The following is a 20,098-nucleotide window of genomic DNA, read 5'->3' as shown; positions in this document are numbered from 1 at the left end:
GAGGGGTGTGTTATGACCCATACTTAGCCTGCTGTTGGCTAACCGGAACCTGACGAAGCGTGTGGTGTAATAATGGGTGTGTTGGTAATGAAATAAACCAGAATTTGGTAACTTTTGTTGCAAGAGTTTTTTTTCTGGTAGAATGTTAGTCAGCTGTTTGTTTGTATTGTGATTCGGAATGTTTACAGCTGCAGTAAAGAAATATGCTGCGAACTTTTATCTTGCAACATATATAATTAAATTAACCAAAAACTACTTCGATGTCAAACCTGCTTTGTATTAAACCATAAAATTATAATTTACAATTCAAAACCGTGTGTTTTCAACTTTACTCTTGTATTGAAACTCATGATTTTGTTAGGTTATATATTAAGCCAAAACTAACGTAGTAATTCTATACCAACAAATAAATAGGGATGACATTTTTGCTAGAGAACAGTTATTTCTTTCATAAATATATCTCATAATCAAATAATATAGACCCTGTTTCGGGAAAATACTTGTCAATTTTCATTTCACTGTTGTAGGTTTCATTTTTGTACTAATAGTTTCGTATCACGTATCCAAATTAATCCAAATCTGATGGAAATAGTTTGTGGTATAGGATGCTTGCTGTTTTAATTTAGTAGGTCGAGATCTCCTAGAAATATTCACTCGGGAAATAATTATGATTGTAAAATGTATACGACAGAAATACATTTTTACAAGACCTGACATAATTTGTTTGTATCGTGATATGTTAGGTATTTTGAGTTATGTACAGGATTTTTCAACATTCTAAATTAAAACAGCAAGTCTAATGTAAAACAAGACCAACATATAAAGGGTCATGCCGATAGGATCAAGGGATAAACTTGGATACGAGAAACAGAATAATTCCAGTGCTGTTTTCGTTTTTCACGTGCGTGGCAGGTAGATAATAAGTACCTAAAGGTTTGTCAGATAGGGAAGGGATAATTGGGTAACATTTATTTTCACATTCAATTGTATTCATTGAATTAGAACCACGTCTGAAGTCGTATGAAGTGCATTTCATTCCCGGCATATATCCACTGTATTACGAATAAAAATTCACAGATACAACTTCCACGAAAACACACATTTTATAGGTAATAATAACCCTCGTTTTGCAAATTTTAAAATTCACGTATTTACACATATTCTTGCCATCAGCCGCGGTCTCGTGTTCGAGATCGGGCGCAGGTCCTAGCGGGTTGGCTGGCTTTTTTAGCGTTTTCTGCTCCGGGAGGGCGCCAGGCTAGCTCGGTGTCTAACCGTGTGATGGTCGTGGGTTCGTTGCCCCAGCGTGGTCCGCCAGAACCGTCGGCGGTGGTGAATTTTGTTTCCTGATTGGGTTGTTTAAGTTAATTGACATACACTGTTTGGTTTTTCTACGGGTCGCACGGGGGGTGCGGGGTGGACTTTTTATTGTTCACGATTGACACTGGTTCATTACATTGGGCGCGAGGTTTACTCGGCGGTACATGACTGCCAATGGGGCGTCGGAACACGTAGAAGTTTTGATTACACTATGGTTACAATTACACTTGATAAAACGGCACTCTGTGGTGCTTTTAAGTACACGATTACACTGCACACGTTATCTGAGAGGGGCACCTGCGTGCCTCTACGTGCGTTTACTTAAGTCCTCACGCCAGTTGCAGTCGAGGGAGAGCGTTCAATTAGCATCGGCTAATTTCGTAATCTGTAATTGGCGACGCGCGGGCCCACCTGTGCGGACCGCGGCTCGCTATTAAATTAAAACACGTTTAATCTTGAAGGTAGCCTGTGCCTGTGCACTAGGCGATTAAATAAAGTTCTGGGGTGGCGGGAGACGGCCCGTACCGAATACTGCACGGCCCCACGTAATGCTTTGTGTGGGGTGTGTTAAATTGATGCGGCTGGGTTAGGCCCTACACCGGAAAAGGACCGGGCGCACACGGGGAGTATTAAAAAGAGGTTTTGGTGGTGACTATAATTACCAGATGGACGTTCGGTGAAACAAAGAGATGCTGGCTCCCCGTGGGACGTGCGTCCATCCCGGTCCGCGAGTCGCGCTGTACTGACGTGCAGCCCTGGCGCGAGGGGAGGGGTAAGCTCCCTGTCGCGCCAGAGTTTCTAAAGTTCCGTTATTCGTAAAAATCTATATAATTAACTAATTTATGTGGCTCTAAATTCACATAATAAAACATAATGATTAATCTAATATCTATATATGTTATAGAAATTACATTTAATAATTTTGTCTAAAATAAGTTTGAATATTAGAGTCAAGCTGGAGACTGTCTGTTTCTTGAAAACGACTCCAGTGGCGAACGATAATGCTAATTAGGGGTGGTTTGAATTACATCACACGTTTCCCTACTGAAATTAGGCTGAAGGCCGCAAGGGTTGCACTCACAGCTGTTTTAGCGGAAAACCACATGTGAGTGAGCCGGGCACTCCTACGTCGCACTTTATTAATTAGGGGCTTTTGTTTGTTTTTGATTACGTTATTATTGCGTGGGGAATTTTGTAGGCACGGTGAGTGCATTGCATGCGTAATTAGAAATGGTTCGCTATTCTCTACCTTGGGGCTGCGGTCCGCTCACTTGACTCAGGTCGGCCATGGCTAGGGGCGCTTTCCGTTAGCGGAGCCGAGTACTGGCGGGTGCAGGTCGGGCTTTGGGGTGGCCTTCGGCCGTACGATGTCATTCTTAAGCAGGAACATTTAAGTTTATATACATTGCATACATTTATGTACTTCGTCATCAATTAAAGTCAAATGATAATGCACGACTCGACGAGAATAGAAAAGCGTGACTACACTTTCATGCCATGTAATTTTTAATAAAACTTTGACAAATACGGCGAAGCATTTTATATTTAGTATTAAATTATTCCATCGCTTCCTGCAAATATTCAACAGAATTCCTCAAATATTCATCATCACTATCAACAACTAACCTCGCCTGATACATCGCCATTTTATTTTCTGTCGCTTAGCCTCCGGTTAAGCAGCTAGCGGCCGGTTCATCCACCCGCTAGGTTAGCCGGATCTTTAACTGGAAGGTAGACGTTAACAGGGAGTCATAAAACCGAAATAAGAGCTAGCCTGCGGTTAAATTTTAGCCGGAACTTTAGCCGGGGGTCATAAAACCGGCCCTAAGGCTCCTAGCCAGCCTCGTGTGTCGAGTTCTAACTCGTTAATCTACGTATCTAACTTTCATCTAATTTCAATGTGTAACTTCTAACGTGTAATCTAACCACGACATAACTGTATAATAAGTGACTGTAACTTCTATGTTCATCTAACCGAACCTACTTACTTTTCGGGACTTTAATGTTTTGCAACAGGTTAGATTGCAACTAACTTTAGAACATTCATTCGTTGGTGATTTTTTACATATTAACGTCAATCTCTGCATAAGCTGTTGCAGCATAGCAACCCCGCGACTATCCGCCGCATCTTTCACGCCGATAATGGCCACAGCATAAGTTCGTTAATACCATTTTGCAACCTATCCTGGTCGCGCGCATCATCTATGTATAGAGACTCGCGTGCCACGACGGTCAGACAACAGACGCGGCTAGTACTTGGACCATTATGTGTAACTGTTCTTAATAAAGTGCAGTGTCGTGTCAATCAGTTTACCATGTATTTATAAGGCGTCCTGGGTGGCCTGAACAGCCCGGGTAGATTTCGAACCGCGACGCGCTCCTTCCTGCAGCCACGAGGCCGAAGCCCTGTTAATGGCCCTGAGATCACTTTTCAAATTAACAATTACTTAAAAATTTAGACAGGCAGCGGGAGTGGCGTCAGTCCTTTTAGAGCTAAATTACAATATAAATAGGAAATTAAACTCTTAAGAAAACAGTATAAACAACAAATAATTATTTTACAATCAATAATTGGGATTAATTTGTAAGGAAGAAACACAAAAATCTCTTTAAAACATACCTGACAAAATTGTTAGAAGTAATATAAGAACTGAACCCATAAACAGCATTAAAATCAAAAATAAATACACTAATTTCCTACAAGATACATATAAAGAATTAATCAACTTTTTGCTACCAATTAGCACTTCAGATTCAATAATATGGTAGATGATTCTCCTGAGGAACCAATTACGATAACAGAAATTCTAAATACAATAATTTCATTTAAAACAAACAAAGCACTTGGAATAGATACAATAACCATTAAAACAATAGAACATATATGGCCCGAAATTAACAATAATTTAAAGGAAATATATAATCAATGCATAGGATCAGAAATCTTCCCAATTAAATGGAAAATAGCCGAGCTTGTTATAATAAATTTTCAAAGGAAATAATAACAATATAACAGAACCAAATTCATATAGACTAGTATGTTTATTACCAGTTTGTCGTCGCCTGGTAGACTAGCCCCTGAATGCTATTATTTTGCCGGCTACTCAGTGTTCGGTAGAGGGTGTTCGGGCCGCGTGGCCAAGGGACTTAGTCACCAGAATAACAATTGACACACTCGAAGACAGTTTCCAGAATCTTTTTATACGGTAAATCTAGCCCTTTACAGGGGGCTGCCACGTTTCCGCCTGTGACTGTTTCTGTAGGGCGAAGCCCGGTTCCGTGCACTTATACTGTATTGGAAAAATACGTGATGTCCCGATCGTGATGAGCATTACCCACGCCGCCAAGACTTGAGCTCGCTATGACTCGCGCAATCAGCTGACTGTCTGACTGGACAACACAGTGTCCGGGAGGGCGCGTAAATTACCGTACGCGCAATGGCGAATATCCAGTCCACAAAAGTAATTCGCGACTCGTAAACCTCCAGAGAAATACGCACGCGAGAAGAATGACAAACTGCAAACCGCGACTGAATGACGATGTGACACACTCGCCTGAATGACAATACGACTGTAGGAAGTGAAATTCCTTCTCCTCGGCAAAGCCTAATTACAGCAAGACACCGCGCCCGTTCCACTCTCACCATCTTGGAGCTATGCGCAGACACGTCCGATGTCTCCCGCGCCCAACTGCCGACTGCCCCTTCCCCGCCTCGCGCGACAGAGCGCCCGCGTCCCTCCCTTCCCCTCGAGCCCGCAGAACACGCTCATTGGTGACAGGCAGAAGCCACGGCCTTGGCGCCCGGTGAACAAGTAAAAACTTATACATAACTTATACATAACACTTCAAATAATAAAATTAACTATTTACAGTAAAGAATGTTAAAGAATATTTACAATAATTAGTCACGTCTGGTTCTTATGTCTTTACATTAAATTTCCACTGGCCCGCGAATCTATCTTCCCTCCCCTGCCCTAGCCGCACAGCACTATCGTCGCACATGCAACACAGGGCAGGAGAAGGTGTTGGCGTGGCATAACGGGCTGTAAATATTTGAAAAAATAATATTAAAGAGGCGAATTTGGATTTAGAGAGAAAAAATTTGACCGAAAATGCAATAAATAAATTAATGGATTAGGTACATTACACAAATAAAAGGATAAAAAAACATGCCATAATATTCATAGATATAGGTAATGCTTTTCTACAGTTAAATGGGAATATATTAGAATAGATATTAATCAACTACCTATATCAACAACCGTAAAGAAACTTATGGGAAATTATTTAGAAAACAGGTAAATTAAATTAAATATAGGCAGCATTTATCTCAATAGAAACATGAACAAAGGATGCCCCCAAGCATCAGTTCTAGGCCCAACATTTTGGAATATAATAATAAATGTTCTCTTAAAAATACTAATTGATGAATTACCTACATATAAATACCATATCTTTTGCAGATGATATTGCTTTATTTATACTTAGAAGACAAATCAAATAATATTTTTAATACAGTTTAAAGCATGGATGGACCAACAGGAACTAACTCAGTAAATAAAAACATATATCATGCAAATTAAAGAAGACATATACAAAGGACCCCCAACAATTAAATATGATGATAAAACAATTAAATTTGTTCAAACATTCACATATTTAAGGCATGATTTTAGATTATAAACTAAACTTCCTCCCATATATAAAATATGTTAAAGATAAAACTAAATTATTTTTTTCGCATTAAGACAAAATATTTGGAAAATTGTTGAATATAGTGTTAAAAATAAAAAAAAATAATCTACCAATCTCTTTTCGTAAATATAGTATAATATGCAGCATCTGTTTATGAGCATAGATTAGAGCATTCTCAAATAATTATGACTTTAAGGGCAGCTGAAAGACACAATTTAATAAAATTAATAGGGATATTTAACACTACATTATACATTTCTGTTTTAATTGTCAACAAGCAAATATCAATAGATTATCAAATTGACGCCGACCACCAATGCTCCTTTATGTCGCATAGACTGCTATGCCTCATCAACGTCACACAAAGGCGTGTGCACCGAACGCGCTCGTGCACGCACCAAAGTGTAGAGCGTGCAACGAGGCGAACGCCATGCAACAAGTGCTACGTCGGTGGAAGGATCCGGCCGGGTGTGGCATATCCCTCCGCCGAACTACAACATATGTAACAAATGTTTTTTCCACAGGAGATTATTATTAGACATTATTTTCATTATTTAATATTTCATTTCTCTCAAAATTATGTTTCACTGTGCGCCTTGTCCCGAACCTTGCCGGTTCAGTTTCCCGTGCAAATCACACGTTTCCGCGGGAGAGTTGGCGGGGGAGGGGGTTCGCGCGCGGTGAGAGGGGCAGTATCCTTCTGGAGCTCAGAGAGGCCGGTAGCCTCCGTGCAACACGGGACCAGCAATTTGTTATTTCACCTATATGTAGTTTCAATAGTTATAATCTTCGCAATCCTTTTCGTACAGTTCCGTGGTCGGCCTCGACCTACCATGTGGTATTTCACTTAAATAATTCAGTGCTCAATACGAGCGTTCATCGTGATATGTAAGTACTGTGGGTGATCTACGAGAAGTTTCGTCGGCACTTCACGCAATAACCTAGCCAACCGGCTAACTAGTTTCTGCCAGCACGGGGTAGCCAGTAGGTGACACATGCAACCAAACTTACTAACGAGTCATTATCTGGGACAAGTTTAAGAGTCAGGTAGAGTCGCTGGAGTTACGGGCCTATGTGTTATTAGCTCAGTGTAATACATAATGTGTAATTGTGAAGTGTTTTATTAGTCAGGGTATAGTATGTCATATTAGGGTTTATTCTGTAACCACCGCATCGTATCATGCCAGCAAACTTACTAACGAGTCAATATCTGGGACAAGTCTAAGAGTCAGGTAGAGTCGCCGGATTTACGGGCCTACGTGCTTTTAGCCCAGTGTAATATGTAACGTGTAATTGTGAAGTGTTTTACTAGTCAGGGTATAGTATGTCATGTTAGGGCTTATTCTGTAACCGTCGCATCTTGTTCAAGTGTATGATCTTCCCGCGCAATAAAATTGTGAGCCGCCACTGAGAAAGTGGCCGCGCGTGTGACGATTCAATTCGGGACAACCATTATGGCCAGGACGGGCAGCATTATGTAAAGGGCTGTGCTGTAATAAATTCACCAGACATCAATCAGAAATTTCTTGTTCTCTTTCAAGCGTCCCGAGTGGCCATAACAGCTCCCGGGGCCCTACTGCGTTGAACCGCTACCTCTAGCCACAAGGCCGAACCTACCCTGAGATTCAGAACAATATTAAAATTACGTAAAATTCAATAGAGGTAGTGGGGACGGCGTCAATGATTGTAGGAGAAAATTGGGGGGGGGGGGATGCAGAAGACTAACATAGTGGAAAAATTCCGCCTGGCTTCTTAAAAAAAAAGGTGGAAAAGTACCATAATGGGAAAGGCCATAACTTAAAAGAACGAGGCAGAATTCTGCCATATTTTCTAATCAGTGGCGAGGCATGAGGTTTACATAAGGGTAAGCAACAACTCCGTTCACCCCAAAACATGTTGCATGGGGGAGGGTCTGGGGACCCTCCCCCTGTAAAATATGGATTTTAAGGTACAAAAGGGTGCTATTTCAGTAGTTTTCTTTACTGAAATTTGACTATTCCATAGGTAGAAAAATTGACATTTTTTTAAAATTATAAATTATTTTTGAAAAATAATGTTTGACTTACATTATTCTGATGATAAAATGCCTACTCTACATTATTTATATACTAATTGGGAGTGTAGTATCATCGATATCTGGTACAAAATATATAAACAGACAACACATGGCAAAGTAAGTACTTAAAATAAAGAGAAGAACCTAGTAAAAATGTACCTACTAGAATAGTAAAAATTAAATTATGGTATTTTTCGTACCAACACAAAAGAATTTATCTTCATACGTGATCGGAAACTTTGTTAACTGGTACGTGTACCAAGAAACTGGCACGTGAATCATTCCATTCCTGAAACGCCACCTCGCCACCTGCCGTGCCGAACTGTAGCGGACATAGCCGAAGCAGTCGGCGGAAGAATTCCACCGTCTGCTTCGGCCATGTTCACTTCAGTTCGGCAAGAAAGTGTTACCTTCGTAGCTTCTACCACGTATTTTTACAGCCAAACCCCTCCTCGACCTTTGTACCATGCCACCCCCCTTCCGAAAGGAAACTACTGCGGCAGCCTTCCTGCTGAAAGCGGTCCTACCAGCGCTTCTAAACCTAGCAACGCTTCTAAAAAAGCATGTTTTTTTTTCAACGAGTTCTTTTCTTATAGCGCACAGCGCACAGTATTGGGTCCCATGAAGATAGTGTAAAAATACATACACCTAACTACACGAGCCAAAGTAAAATACTACCTATTCTGAATAAAATATTTATTTAAAAAAATACAATGTCTGGAAACTGCCTGGCCTGGGCAAGCACTGCATGCCTTGCTTGCCCTGACGAGACGCCACTGTTTCTAATATATTCCATAGAGTGAGTACAGCGGCATTGCTCTCAAAGTGTTGTATAGAAAAGAGATAAGTAAATTGACCAGATCGAACATAAACACATCGTTTTGATGATAGGTTTGTTTTCCCGAGGGGGGGGGGGGAATGAAGAGGGGGAAGGTCCGCCATATTGCTTAGTAAATAACATCGTTGATTTCGCCATTTGATTACATTGCGAGTAGTTTTAAAGTTTTTTAATTTATGTATCGTTAATTTGGTTTTTGAGTGTTGTAAGTGAATCTGTTGTAATTTCTCAAAAGTTGGGTTCTTTTAGAAGTAGAATGTGTGATTTTGAACCAGTGTGACGATCTATAAATAATGATTTATTAATATATTATGGCATAGTGTGTTGCGTATGGTTGTGTGAACAGAAGTTCTAGGAAAACTGACAGCCAGTTACTGAAGGAAAAGAATAAGAAGATAACCTTTCCCAGGTAAATTGTTTGATTATTTTAGTGAAATACTATTTTAATAGGTTCTATAAGTTTCTCTCTCTCTCTCTCTCTCTCTCTCTCTCTCTCTATATATATATATATATATATATATATATATTGACGTCCCTCGGCGTCTGGTCCCTATTTCCCTGTTTACTAGAAATTCCTGTTATGCCAGTACTGCTCTCGTCGGAGAGGTGTGGGTCCAGGCCGACGTGGCCGGGACCGGGAAATGCGGGACCTGGAGGGATGGTGAGGTAGAATGACAGGTAGATCGGAAGGACCACTCGATGTTGATCGTTCCACGAGCTCTTTTATTGCAATCAGAGAGCTTGCCGCGGCCTGGCGGATCCGTCGCGGGGTGCGCGCCCTTCCCACGAAGACCCGGACTCCCGAAGACCGTCTCGTACGGCCCACTCGTCCCGACGCGTACTGGCAGTTCTCCCACGTAACAAAGTTCCTGAAAACCAACTGCTTCGCAATGGCACGTGACGCGTGCGCGGTTCTTACGTACTGACTCGTGACGTCGGCGATGGTTCAGCAATGAGTAACTATGTCCCTCACAAAGACACGTGATGCGTGCGTGGTTCTTACGTACTGACTCGTGACGTAACTCGTAACTCGGACACCCAATCGCGTGGGCGGCACAACGTAAGCAGCGCGGCTGCTGCGAATGCTCGCACTGTGGCGGTGTCGCCGGACTGTAAGCTCGATAGACCCGTCTCGCGATCAGCGCGGAGCGGAGCGCACGTCCGCCGCTGCTCGAGTCCTGAGTTCAACTGCTCTCCCCTGCCCGCCCGCGGGCCGTCGCGCGCGGGCTGCGGGGAAGGGGAGGGGAATCGGCCGGCGTGGGAGAGCGCCACCCCTCGCGACGCGGATGAGCGCCAGGCCGCGCTTACGTATAGACACTGCGACACGTTTACGAGAATTACAGGATTATTACACGATAGTTAATACATTACAGTTACATTATATACACACTTAAAAAGTCACGGTCATTTGGAAAGAAATATATATACAACACAGAAACATTTATATATTAACACTGGCTCACTGGCGTGCTAGGGCGCACGCGGGTGCGTCCCTGGCCGATGCACAACACCGAGGGCTCACTGGGGAAACAAGGGAGGACGTTGATGAGGCATAACGGCCTGAAGGAGCCGAGGAGACACTTGGGTCGACGTCAATATATATATATATATATATATATATATATATATATATGATATTTAAGATTCAATATACAATGTCGCAATTCCGTAGGACCAAATGTAATCAGATGGTATTGAAAAAGCATTATTATGCATCAAATGTTAATAACTGTTGGATGGATTCATTGTTAATGAACGAGATATTAGTGTGTGCGATGGCTACCCTGAATTTTAGGCTGGGGAGGCGGATTCAAGGTTGAAGGCATAGTTTGAATTGATGGATACATAAACGAATAGAAAGCATTCAGTTACCTTTCTTTGTTTAAACTACATCTGTTGTGTTGAACATGTGAATGTGAGCCAAAAGGTGATTATGTATTCATTAATTAAAAACGGTGGCTGTGTGTATGCATATTTTGGACAAATTATATTTAAAAAGGTAAATTGACTATATTATAAATAGGTACCTACGTTAAAACACTGGGGACGGTTATTTAGGTTAGTATAGCTGCATAAAAATACTATCAGATCATTTTAATGGTTGTTTAGGAATTCCTAATTAAATATGTAGCTATCCTACCTAACAAACCATTCACACAATCTCCCAATTTTTTAAATGTAGCTATACTTACCTAATTAACCGTCCAAAATCATAATTTTAATGGTTTTAGAAGTATAACAAAATGTGTGTGTTTGTTTTTTGTTTAAAACAGCTGTTCATGTAAACAATTTCTCAGCTACATAGGCGCCATATTGCTTAGTGAAAGCCAGCTTCAAGAAGTATCGGTTATGTTTCATCTGGTCCATTTACTTATCTCTGGTATAGAAGACTCGGTAGGTAGTACTGTCTGACGTCGTACCGCCGAAGGCCACAAAGCCCGGCCTCCACCCGCCAGTATTGGCCCCCGCTGGTGGAACGCACCGTTTGCCTATCCGATACGAGTCAAAGGAAGCACCCTCTCGCAAGTAGCCCTAGCACCCTGTAACTTAAACATACTCACCTAGCAAGGGCGCTAGAAAATTAACCCCCATTAATCTCATCAGGTATAATTACCCAAAGTTAAGTGCCGGGAATGGTGCGTCTTAGTGTGTGTGTGTGTGTTGGCCCCCTAAGGGCATCCCAATTCGCTAACGCAAATTCTTTCCCGTGCGGCCTGGGGCCTTAATTATAGCGGAAAACCGCGTGAGTGCATCATAGTAGTAACTTATTATAAAATGTGCAGCGACGGGAGTGTTTGAATAATAAGCGAACAGTCGCGAACTTGAGCCCTACTTTTGAATGTTTTATCGGCTAATTGTGTGGCCACAAATTCAATAGACACAGAACCAGTTGAGAGTAGCCTTAAATCTAATTAAAATAAGAGTGACATGTAATTAGCACGTAAGTTTTCCAGTTTATATTGTATAACGGTAAATTCGAGATTTTGGCGCGAGGGAACAATGACTCCCTCCCTGGCGCCCTGTCCCCCTGGCAGTTCTTCACGGCTCGCGATTTAGGGCGGACGTGTTCGTCCCGCGGAATGTCATCACCTTTGTCTCACTGATCGTCATACTGGTAATTATTTAATTCTTCAAAACCCTTTTCAGTCACCCTCCGCGAGTCCCTAGACCATTTATGGTGCAGGGCTTAACCCGGCCGCTTTTCATTTCACTTCCATGACGCGTTCATGTCGCCAAGCGAGTAACAGCATAACGGACCTGGCCTACTCCAGATCACAGAACTTTTGCTAATACAACCGCGCAAATGCCTGCCGGTTACAAACTTTTGTAATTAGCGAACACGTAAGTGTCAATTTAATTATAATTTACGGGGCTGGCCGACTCCAGCCGAGACACAACATATAACTGCCTCTAGGGAGCGTGGACAATTAGCATAAGCAGAGTAGGTACTCTGCCTTGTACTTTATTTTAATTAATGTGTCATTGTAAAGTGTTAGTGCAACGTGTCGAATATAATTGTGTACTTTGTAAACAGTGTTTGCGGCATCGCAAAATTAAGTGACACGCACAGAGCGTAATAAAATCCACTAATCGGATCTTGCCATCAATTATTTCACTCAAACCAGTAATCACCTCAACCGACCCTCCGCATATGGTGTGTTGCAAACCATCTCACAGCCTACGAACCTAGTTAACACGCTGGGGCTAACGAACCACACCCTGCTCTACCACCCTGTATCTTCAACAACGGCTAGACACACGGGCTAGCCTGGTGCGCACCTGGTAAATTCGGCATAGAAACAACTCACTACACACTAGGTCCTCCCCGGGTTTCGACCACAAAAACCTGGGTGATGGCATGTCAACCCTCTAGTTGTTTGTGAGGTTGACTTTAAAGCCTACAGATAGCGCTTCTGGTGGTGCTAGTTGCAATCACTTTTCCTCCAGTTTCGACGTAGGCGATGTACGAGTACCATTATGGAAAACTTCCATAACTTAAAAAGGGCGATAAAAAAATTGTGCCAAATTTTTTTATAAATTCCACGAAATGTCGAAAACGACCATACTCGTAAAATCGTAATGTAACTACCTTCATATGATTTATATTTTTACCACTGGAATTTTTGAAATAATTGTAATAGTTATTTAATGATATTCAAGGGTTTTCTTATGTAATGTTTTTATTATTAGCGTGCAGTGTTGTTAAGTAACGAATTACAAGTAATCTGATTACTTGCAACAATTACTTTTCAAGTACATAATTTACACTTGTAACGAATCACATTTAAAAAATGTTATTAGTTCTTATAATCGGAATATATAACATTAATGGTAATCGATACATTAAAGTAATTAATACTTTATGTTTACTTGCTGTTACTTTTATTCTCGCAACGTTTAATGAATACAACTAAAAACAAGAACATACTTTTTTGTATTAGTAAAGTTTATTATGTTATGTTTTTGGTGCTACGATCGTATGCACAACAACTATGATAAAAAATGACAAAGCACAGAAGTGGCTTGTCTGTCAGGTTCAGGTTCTAGATTTCTTTGCCTTCTTGTCTTCACTTTGTTTACTTGTTTTGTGTTTAGTAAGAAAAAGTACAAATATACGTTGAACAGAAGTTTAGGATATGTAATCAATCCAAAATCGTCTCGTCCTTCCGGAAGATGCATAAATTCGTTTCTAGAACTGCTGCCTCAATTGTAAGTTTCTAATAGTCTCGTTTGTCCGTGGTAAAGCAAGCCTCGCAATGATCACTATCAAAAGTCCGTGATATGCAGCCAATCAGATGGCCGGGAAAATTCATGTGTCATTTTGTCAAAACCTTGCTAATATTTAACTTTCTAAGGACGGACGAATGAAATTATCATTATACCCTCAAAAATTATCTGAAAGCATTATGTTTATTTTAAAAGTTTTTTTTTATATTTCATATATTTTTTTGTGTTAGTGTATTATATTTTGAACTTGCCTATAAATAAGTTTTTTAGTTTGATAATTGAAGAAAAAAATTGAGACAACGTAATTAGTAATGCACTGGAACTTAAAAATATATTTGTGTTAATATTAAAAATACTTTTTAATCATGTATATAGAGTCCAGCTTAATTGACTACTTTTCATAATCTATTTAAATTCCATTATCTAAACAGTGTTGTTTGCATAATAAAAATGTATTTTCATCATTATATTTCATTTCTAATAACTATTGTGGTGGATGGTTTGAGCCTGGTGTGCAATACTTCTAATATTTTAATAATGTGCAAAAGGTTTAAGATTAAAGTGGGCTTCGTGGTACAAATATTTGGTAATTCTAATGGAGAGTTACTTATGAAGGAAAAAAGATTAAATTGAGTAAGAGTTGGGGCTTTACCGTAAAAAATATAAAATCCAAATGAGTTGTTTGTAAGGTAAATATGTTGTTGGGCGGTATTTGCGAAAAAAAATGTTAAAAATCCGAAAATACCTTCATTGTATGCTCTTCAACTTCCTCTTTTAATTAAAAGCGGCGGAGGTAAGAAATTCCAAATACTTTAGGAGATATCGGATTTTAAAATTTCATCATATGTAGTTGAGCGGTATTTGCGAGAAAAAAAATGTTAAAAATCCGAAAATACCTTTATTATATGCTATTCAACTTCCGCTTTTCATTAAAAGCGGCGGAGATAAGAAATTCCAAATACTTTAGGAGATATTGAATTTTTAAATTTCATCACAATACCAGTGCATTGATGTGGCGATTAACATTGTTTCTTGTTTACGTACGAGTATCTACTTTTTTTTTTTTTGGATAATGATGTCACGTGATTGTTCGTGATAGGCCAGAATTCAAACGAACCAATACGTGATTATTTAGTTCATTTATTCTTTAAAACGGTGTTTAATTACCACCTCCAACTTAATTGAGTTTTTAACATTTCTAATTTTAAAGTCTTTTTTTGTTATTTTGATATTGTTGCGCAAGTAATAAGTAACAAAAAAAATTTACGTGAGTTGTTACTGTGCATCCTTTGTTACGGGTTTGTTAGGTAAGGTCAGTTACATTATAAATAATTTAAAACTAAAAAATAATTAAAATTAATTCACATTATTTTTAATGTCGGCTTAGTTTGAAAGTATTAATAATGTAACTGACTTGACCTAATCAACCATTTTATTAATTACGCATTGACGATTCACGTATTCACGAACACATGACAAAATAACAAAAATGGCGTCGCTCGAATGGTTCCACAGGTTTTGTTTTGCAAAATTAAAAAATTCGATATCTCCTAAAGTATTTGGAATTTCTTATCTCCGCCGCTTTTAATGAAAAGAGGAAGTTGAAGAGCATATAATAGAGGTATTTTCGGATTTTTAAAATTTTTTTTCGCAAATACCGCTCAACTACATTTGATGAAATTTAAAAATTCGATATCTCCTAAAGTATTTGGAATTTCTTACCTCCGCCACTTTTAATGAAAAGAGGAAGTTGAAGAGCATAAAATAAAGGTATTTTTGGATTTTTAACATTTTTTTTTTTCGCAAATACCGCCCAACTACATATTTACCGTTTGTAACCATAGACATTCTTCTATCTAACATAAAAAAACCATTTCAAAATTCCTTAAGTGTATGAGAAACTACCACATATAGTTTACATTAAGTTAGCCACATTAAGTAGCCTATGCAGTGATTTGGCCATCAACATGTGTTTTAATAGCGTTGCTGAGACTGTTCAGTAATGAGAGATCAGCAAGATTGTTGTTGCCGCCCTATTGTTTTCTTGATACTAGCTGCAATTTGATTTTATGGTTCTCCAGAACATAAGCATATGGCATAGCCAAGACTGTTTGCAAAATGACAATATTTTATTTTCAGTATATTATGGCTGGGGCTATCTTTTTGAAAAAAGCCTCAGCTACGCTATATTCCTAAGGATATTTGGAAAATCACAGTGGATGAAGTTGTAGCTACTGTCAAGGAAACAGTAGGGCTGCTACACAATCAGACCAATGTCTAATTGAAATTAGTTGCATCCACACTATTAAAGCACAACATAAATTAACTTTTCTGTAGCAAGCACAATAGGGACTATCAAGCCAACACCATATGATCTACTAAAAAATTAAATTATGAATTCCACAAATTCACCAATCCAGAAAATTTCAAAACGTCCAAGAAACCCACCGCACAGCCGATTCCCAATCTCGGACGTGCTTCCGAAACACCAGCCGTTCAAGCTACAGAAAATACTATGGAATGAATCTGACAAGCCCTGTACGAATGCCTAGAAATTTTCATGTCACAGCCAGTTAATGCTTACAAAAATCAATTACCACAGAAATGAATACGAAACAAATTTAATTTCACAATTCAAGTTAAGAGGCACTTGCTTGTTAAGATAGGTGGCATGACATAAATGTTAGATTTTCAGTCAAATTATTCATCAGTTTTATTGAAACAAGTAATTTGTGTATATCTGCAATGTGCCAGTGAACTTGTGTTATAAGAGACCAGCAGAGATACTCAGTCACTCAATACTAGGGCGGGACTAGATGTACAGCATAGGACACTTTATGAACAGGGGAGGGATATTAACGTTGCTTTATGAAAGAAAATAGAATTCAAGCAGCCTGTAGTAATACAAATATAATACTGTAAAACTGTAGGACAGAAATTTGTAGTTGAATAACACATAACTCTTACCATAAAATTTTTTTTAATTTACCTGAAATGTTTTGTCCTTACCAACAAAAATCAACAGAAATTAAACATGAAATCAAAAATACAATTATTAAATTATAATCTTACCATTTATTGGCAATGTTAAACTAAACAAAAATGAAATCTCTTACCATAAAAACAATTCTAAAGGAAACTAACAAAAATAAAACTAAAAAATTAATATGTAAAAAAAGTTTTTTTTTTTGTAATAGGGTGGTGACGTTTGGGACAGTGGGAGGTTTGGGACAGGGTAATTTTTCATATTACGGTTGGCTGCACTGAGATACTTTCCACGCAAATCTTGTTTGTTTTCTTCCTTTCTTACATGGTGTCTTCATAAGTGCTTTGTTACAAGGGTTACAGAATTGTTAGCAGAAAACCATTTTGTTGCTTCAAAGCGTGTATATTAGTGAAGAGATGTGAGCTTCATAACTTCTACTTTGAATAAAACAGGTGAGTGCTGTTTAGATCAACTTTAAAACAGAGATCTGTAGAGTAAGTTCATATGGCGAAGACATGAAAATACCTAACCTAACTGAAACAATTTTGAATATACAAAAAAGAGGTCAAGTGGGAGGAATGGGACAGGTATGTAAGGGAGGTTTGGGACTGTCCCATTCCTCCCTTAACATATAAAAATTACAGCATTTATTTGGACTTCAACCGTTTGACATAATATTCTCTAAATTTTTGAAAATTAAGATAAGAGTGCTATAGGTCAATAGTTATTCATATTTAAATTAATGTTCATAATCTACTTTTTATTTTCATATTTAAAAACATGCCGTTAAAATATAAACGGATCGCTCAACTCCCGCCCTTGAGACAAATCAGAATGCCATCAGAGAAGTGGTGGAGGAAAAGATGGCTTTGCGGCAAACTGCTCTCAAGTATGGCATTTCCAAGTCATCGCTATCGAGGTATGTGATGAATAGAGATAAATTGCCTGGAGCTGATGGCAAATATCAGTCCAAGCACACTTCCACGCAAATCTTCACAACTCGTGAAGAAAATCTTTTGGTAGAGTATGTCCTTACATCTTCCCGGATACATTATTGTCTCTCGACTAATGTAACTCGACAATTAGCATACCAGTTTGCTGTGGCAAACAAAAAGAAAATACCAGCAAATTGGGAGCTCACTAAATTGGCAGGACTAGACTGGCTGAGGGTTTTTTTTGCTCGGAACCCTGAACTTTCTGTATGCAAACCAGAGGCTATTAGTCTGTCAAGAGCCACGAGTTTCAATAAAAAAAATGTTGGGGACTTTTTTAATAATTTGAGTGATGTCTACAAAAGGTACAGATTTGGACAATATGGATGAAACAGCTGTGAAAACAGTTCAAAATACCTGCAAAGTAATAGCTCAGAAAGGATCCAAGCAAGTTGGGCAAATGACCTCAGCAGAAAGAGGACAACTTGTTACCATGTGTGTAGCTGTAAATGCAGTGGGAAACTTCATCCCACCATTCTATGTATTTCTGAGGGTACATTTTAAGGAAAATATAATGTTGAAAGGAGCTACACCTGGGTCTAGTGGTGCAGCTAATCCATCAGGCTGGATGTCCGCAGAAATATTCCCCATGTTTCTAAAGCATTTTGTCAAGCACGTAAAACCCTCTCTTGCAAATCCAATCCTGTTGATTCTGGATAATCATGAGAGTCATATCTCAGTAAATGCAATTGACTATGCAAAGGAAAATGGCATTACACTTTTGACACTTCCTCCACATTGTAGCAATAAGTTACAGCCCTTAGACGTGAGTGTTTTCGGTCCCTTCAAGGGATACTACAACCGTGCATTGGACTCATGGATGGCATCAAACCCTGGTAAAACAGTGTCTATCTTTGAAGTAGCTCAGCTGGCAGGTCAAGCACTTGCTCTGTCATTCACACCAAAAAACATCCAAGCAGGATTTTCCAAATGTGGAATATATCTGTTAAATAGGGACACATTTACTGACAATGACTTTCTGTGCTCCTCGGTGACTGACCGTCCAGAACATATGTCTACGACAGAATCAAATGAAAATATTCCACAGGTATCTCATCGTAGGCCTACATCTCCCGCTGAAACTGCAACTGATCCATGTGCAAGTACCAACGTTCAATCTAGTCCAACTAACTCGCCAAACAGAACAACAAAGCAGATTGTTACTCCAGAACAACTCAAACCATACCCAAGATCTGGCCCAAGGAAACGACAAAATACTAAGGAAACTAGGAAGAACACGGATTTTAACTGACGCACCAGTGAAAGCTGAGGTAGAAGCAGCCGCGAAAAGAAAGAAGATAGTGAAGAAGCCTGGATTTAAAAAAATTAAAAAGTCATTAGGGCTAACCTTTAAACCTAAGGACAGTTCTTCTGAGGATAGTTCTCCACAGGAAAGCGGTAGCATCTCATCTAGTGTGAGTGATGTCTACTGCTCAGAAGATGAAGTGGAAGATGTGCTGAATTTCATGGCAGAGGATTTGAAACAAGGCACATTTGCGCTAGTTAAGTTTAAGGGTGGGTCACGATGTTCTGTAACTTTTAAATATGTGTGTATAGTGCAGATGCCACCTGAACATGGCTCGGGTGAGGTTTCTGACGAGGCAGAACTAAGTGTGATGGCTCTGAAATCATTAGACAAGACAAAGAAAATGTTTGTAGTTGATGAAAGTGATGTGTCTTTTGTCAAGATGTCAAATGTCCTGGGGATTTTGCCCATTCCTGATTTGATTACACATGGTGACAGATGTAGATACGTATTCACAAAGAAAGTGAATGTATTTGAAAAATGATTTTAATTTGATCACTTGACAAAGAAACTGTGTTTTGTAAATGAAAACTGTAACAACTTGTCCACATGTCTAGTTTATTGGGAATTGTAGCTACTTATTCCAAACTTGATTCAATGTGATGGTATTACTTACAGTTATGTATGCATAGAGAATGTTATTGAAATTAAAAAAAAATATTTTTATTTAGTCACTTAAAAATATGTTTACAAATACATTATTTAGTATGAGTTATGTATTAATTATTCTATTAATAATGGAATAGATGTTTAACATACCTTCAATTGTAATCTGTATAAAATTGTGTCCCGAACCTCCCAAATTAGTGTCCCATTCCTCCCTCACATGGGGAGGTTTGGGACAGTTTACATTTGGCATGATATCATTACTTTTTCCATAGAAATTAATTCTTATTGCTTTTACTTTTAGTTGTAACAATAATGAGAAAATATACTCTAAAACTTGGTGTAGTTGAAAATAAAATCAGACTAATGGAAAAAATAAAAAAAAATAAAACCTAAATATGTCCCAAACGTCAACACCCTCCCCTAACCCTGCTCATAGACATTAAATTCTCCTTTAATGTATAGAACATTTGCTTTTCTTCATTTTTAGATTTGTTACTGGTAGTTCTTCTATAATCTGGTCCTATGTGATAAATGAAATATACAATTATCGTCAATTTTAAAATTCTTT

The 20,098-nt window shown here is 38.9% G+C and overlaps 1 protein-coding gene across 8 annotated transcripts in view; it reads left to right on the top strand.

The window, feature by feature from the left end:
* LOC134536607 (oocyte zinc finger protein XlCOF6-like) overlaps positions 1 to 20,098 on the top strand; it is a 230,691-nt gene that overhangs the window by 127,453 nt on the left and 83,140 nt on the right. The window contains exon 1 of one of the 8 annotated variants that reach the window (XM_063376394.1): positions 13,302 to 13,619. The exons of 6 other annotated variants lie outside the window; for them this stretch is intronic. In XM_063376394.1, coding sequence (XP_063232464.1) covers positions 13,584 to 13,619 — 36 coding nt within the window. In that variant the 5' untranslated portion in view covers positions 13,302 to 13,583. Of the gene's footprint in view, positions 1 to 13,301; positions 13,620 to 20,098 lie in introns of those variants that run through there. One more of the 8 variants, XM_063376392.1, reaches the window with a different exon arrangement.

This window comes from Bacillus rossius, chromosome 11, assembly GCF_032445375.1.
Source record: "Bacillus rossius redtenbacheri isolate Brsri chromosome 11, Brsri_v3, whole genome shotgun sequence".
In the NCBI taxonomy this organism is placed as follows: domain Eukaryota; kingdom Metazoa; phylum Arthropoda; class Insecta; order Phasmatodea; family Bacillidae; genus Bacillus; species Bacillus rossius.
This window is presented reverse-complemented; position numbering and strand designations above follow the sequence as displayed.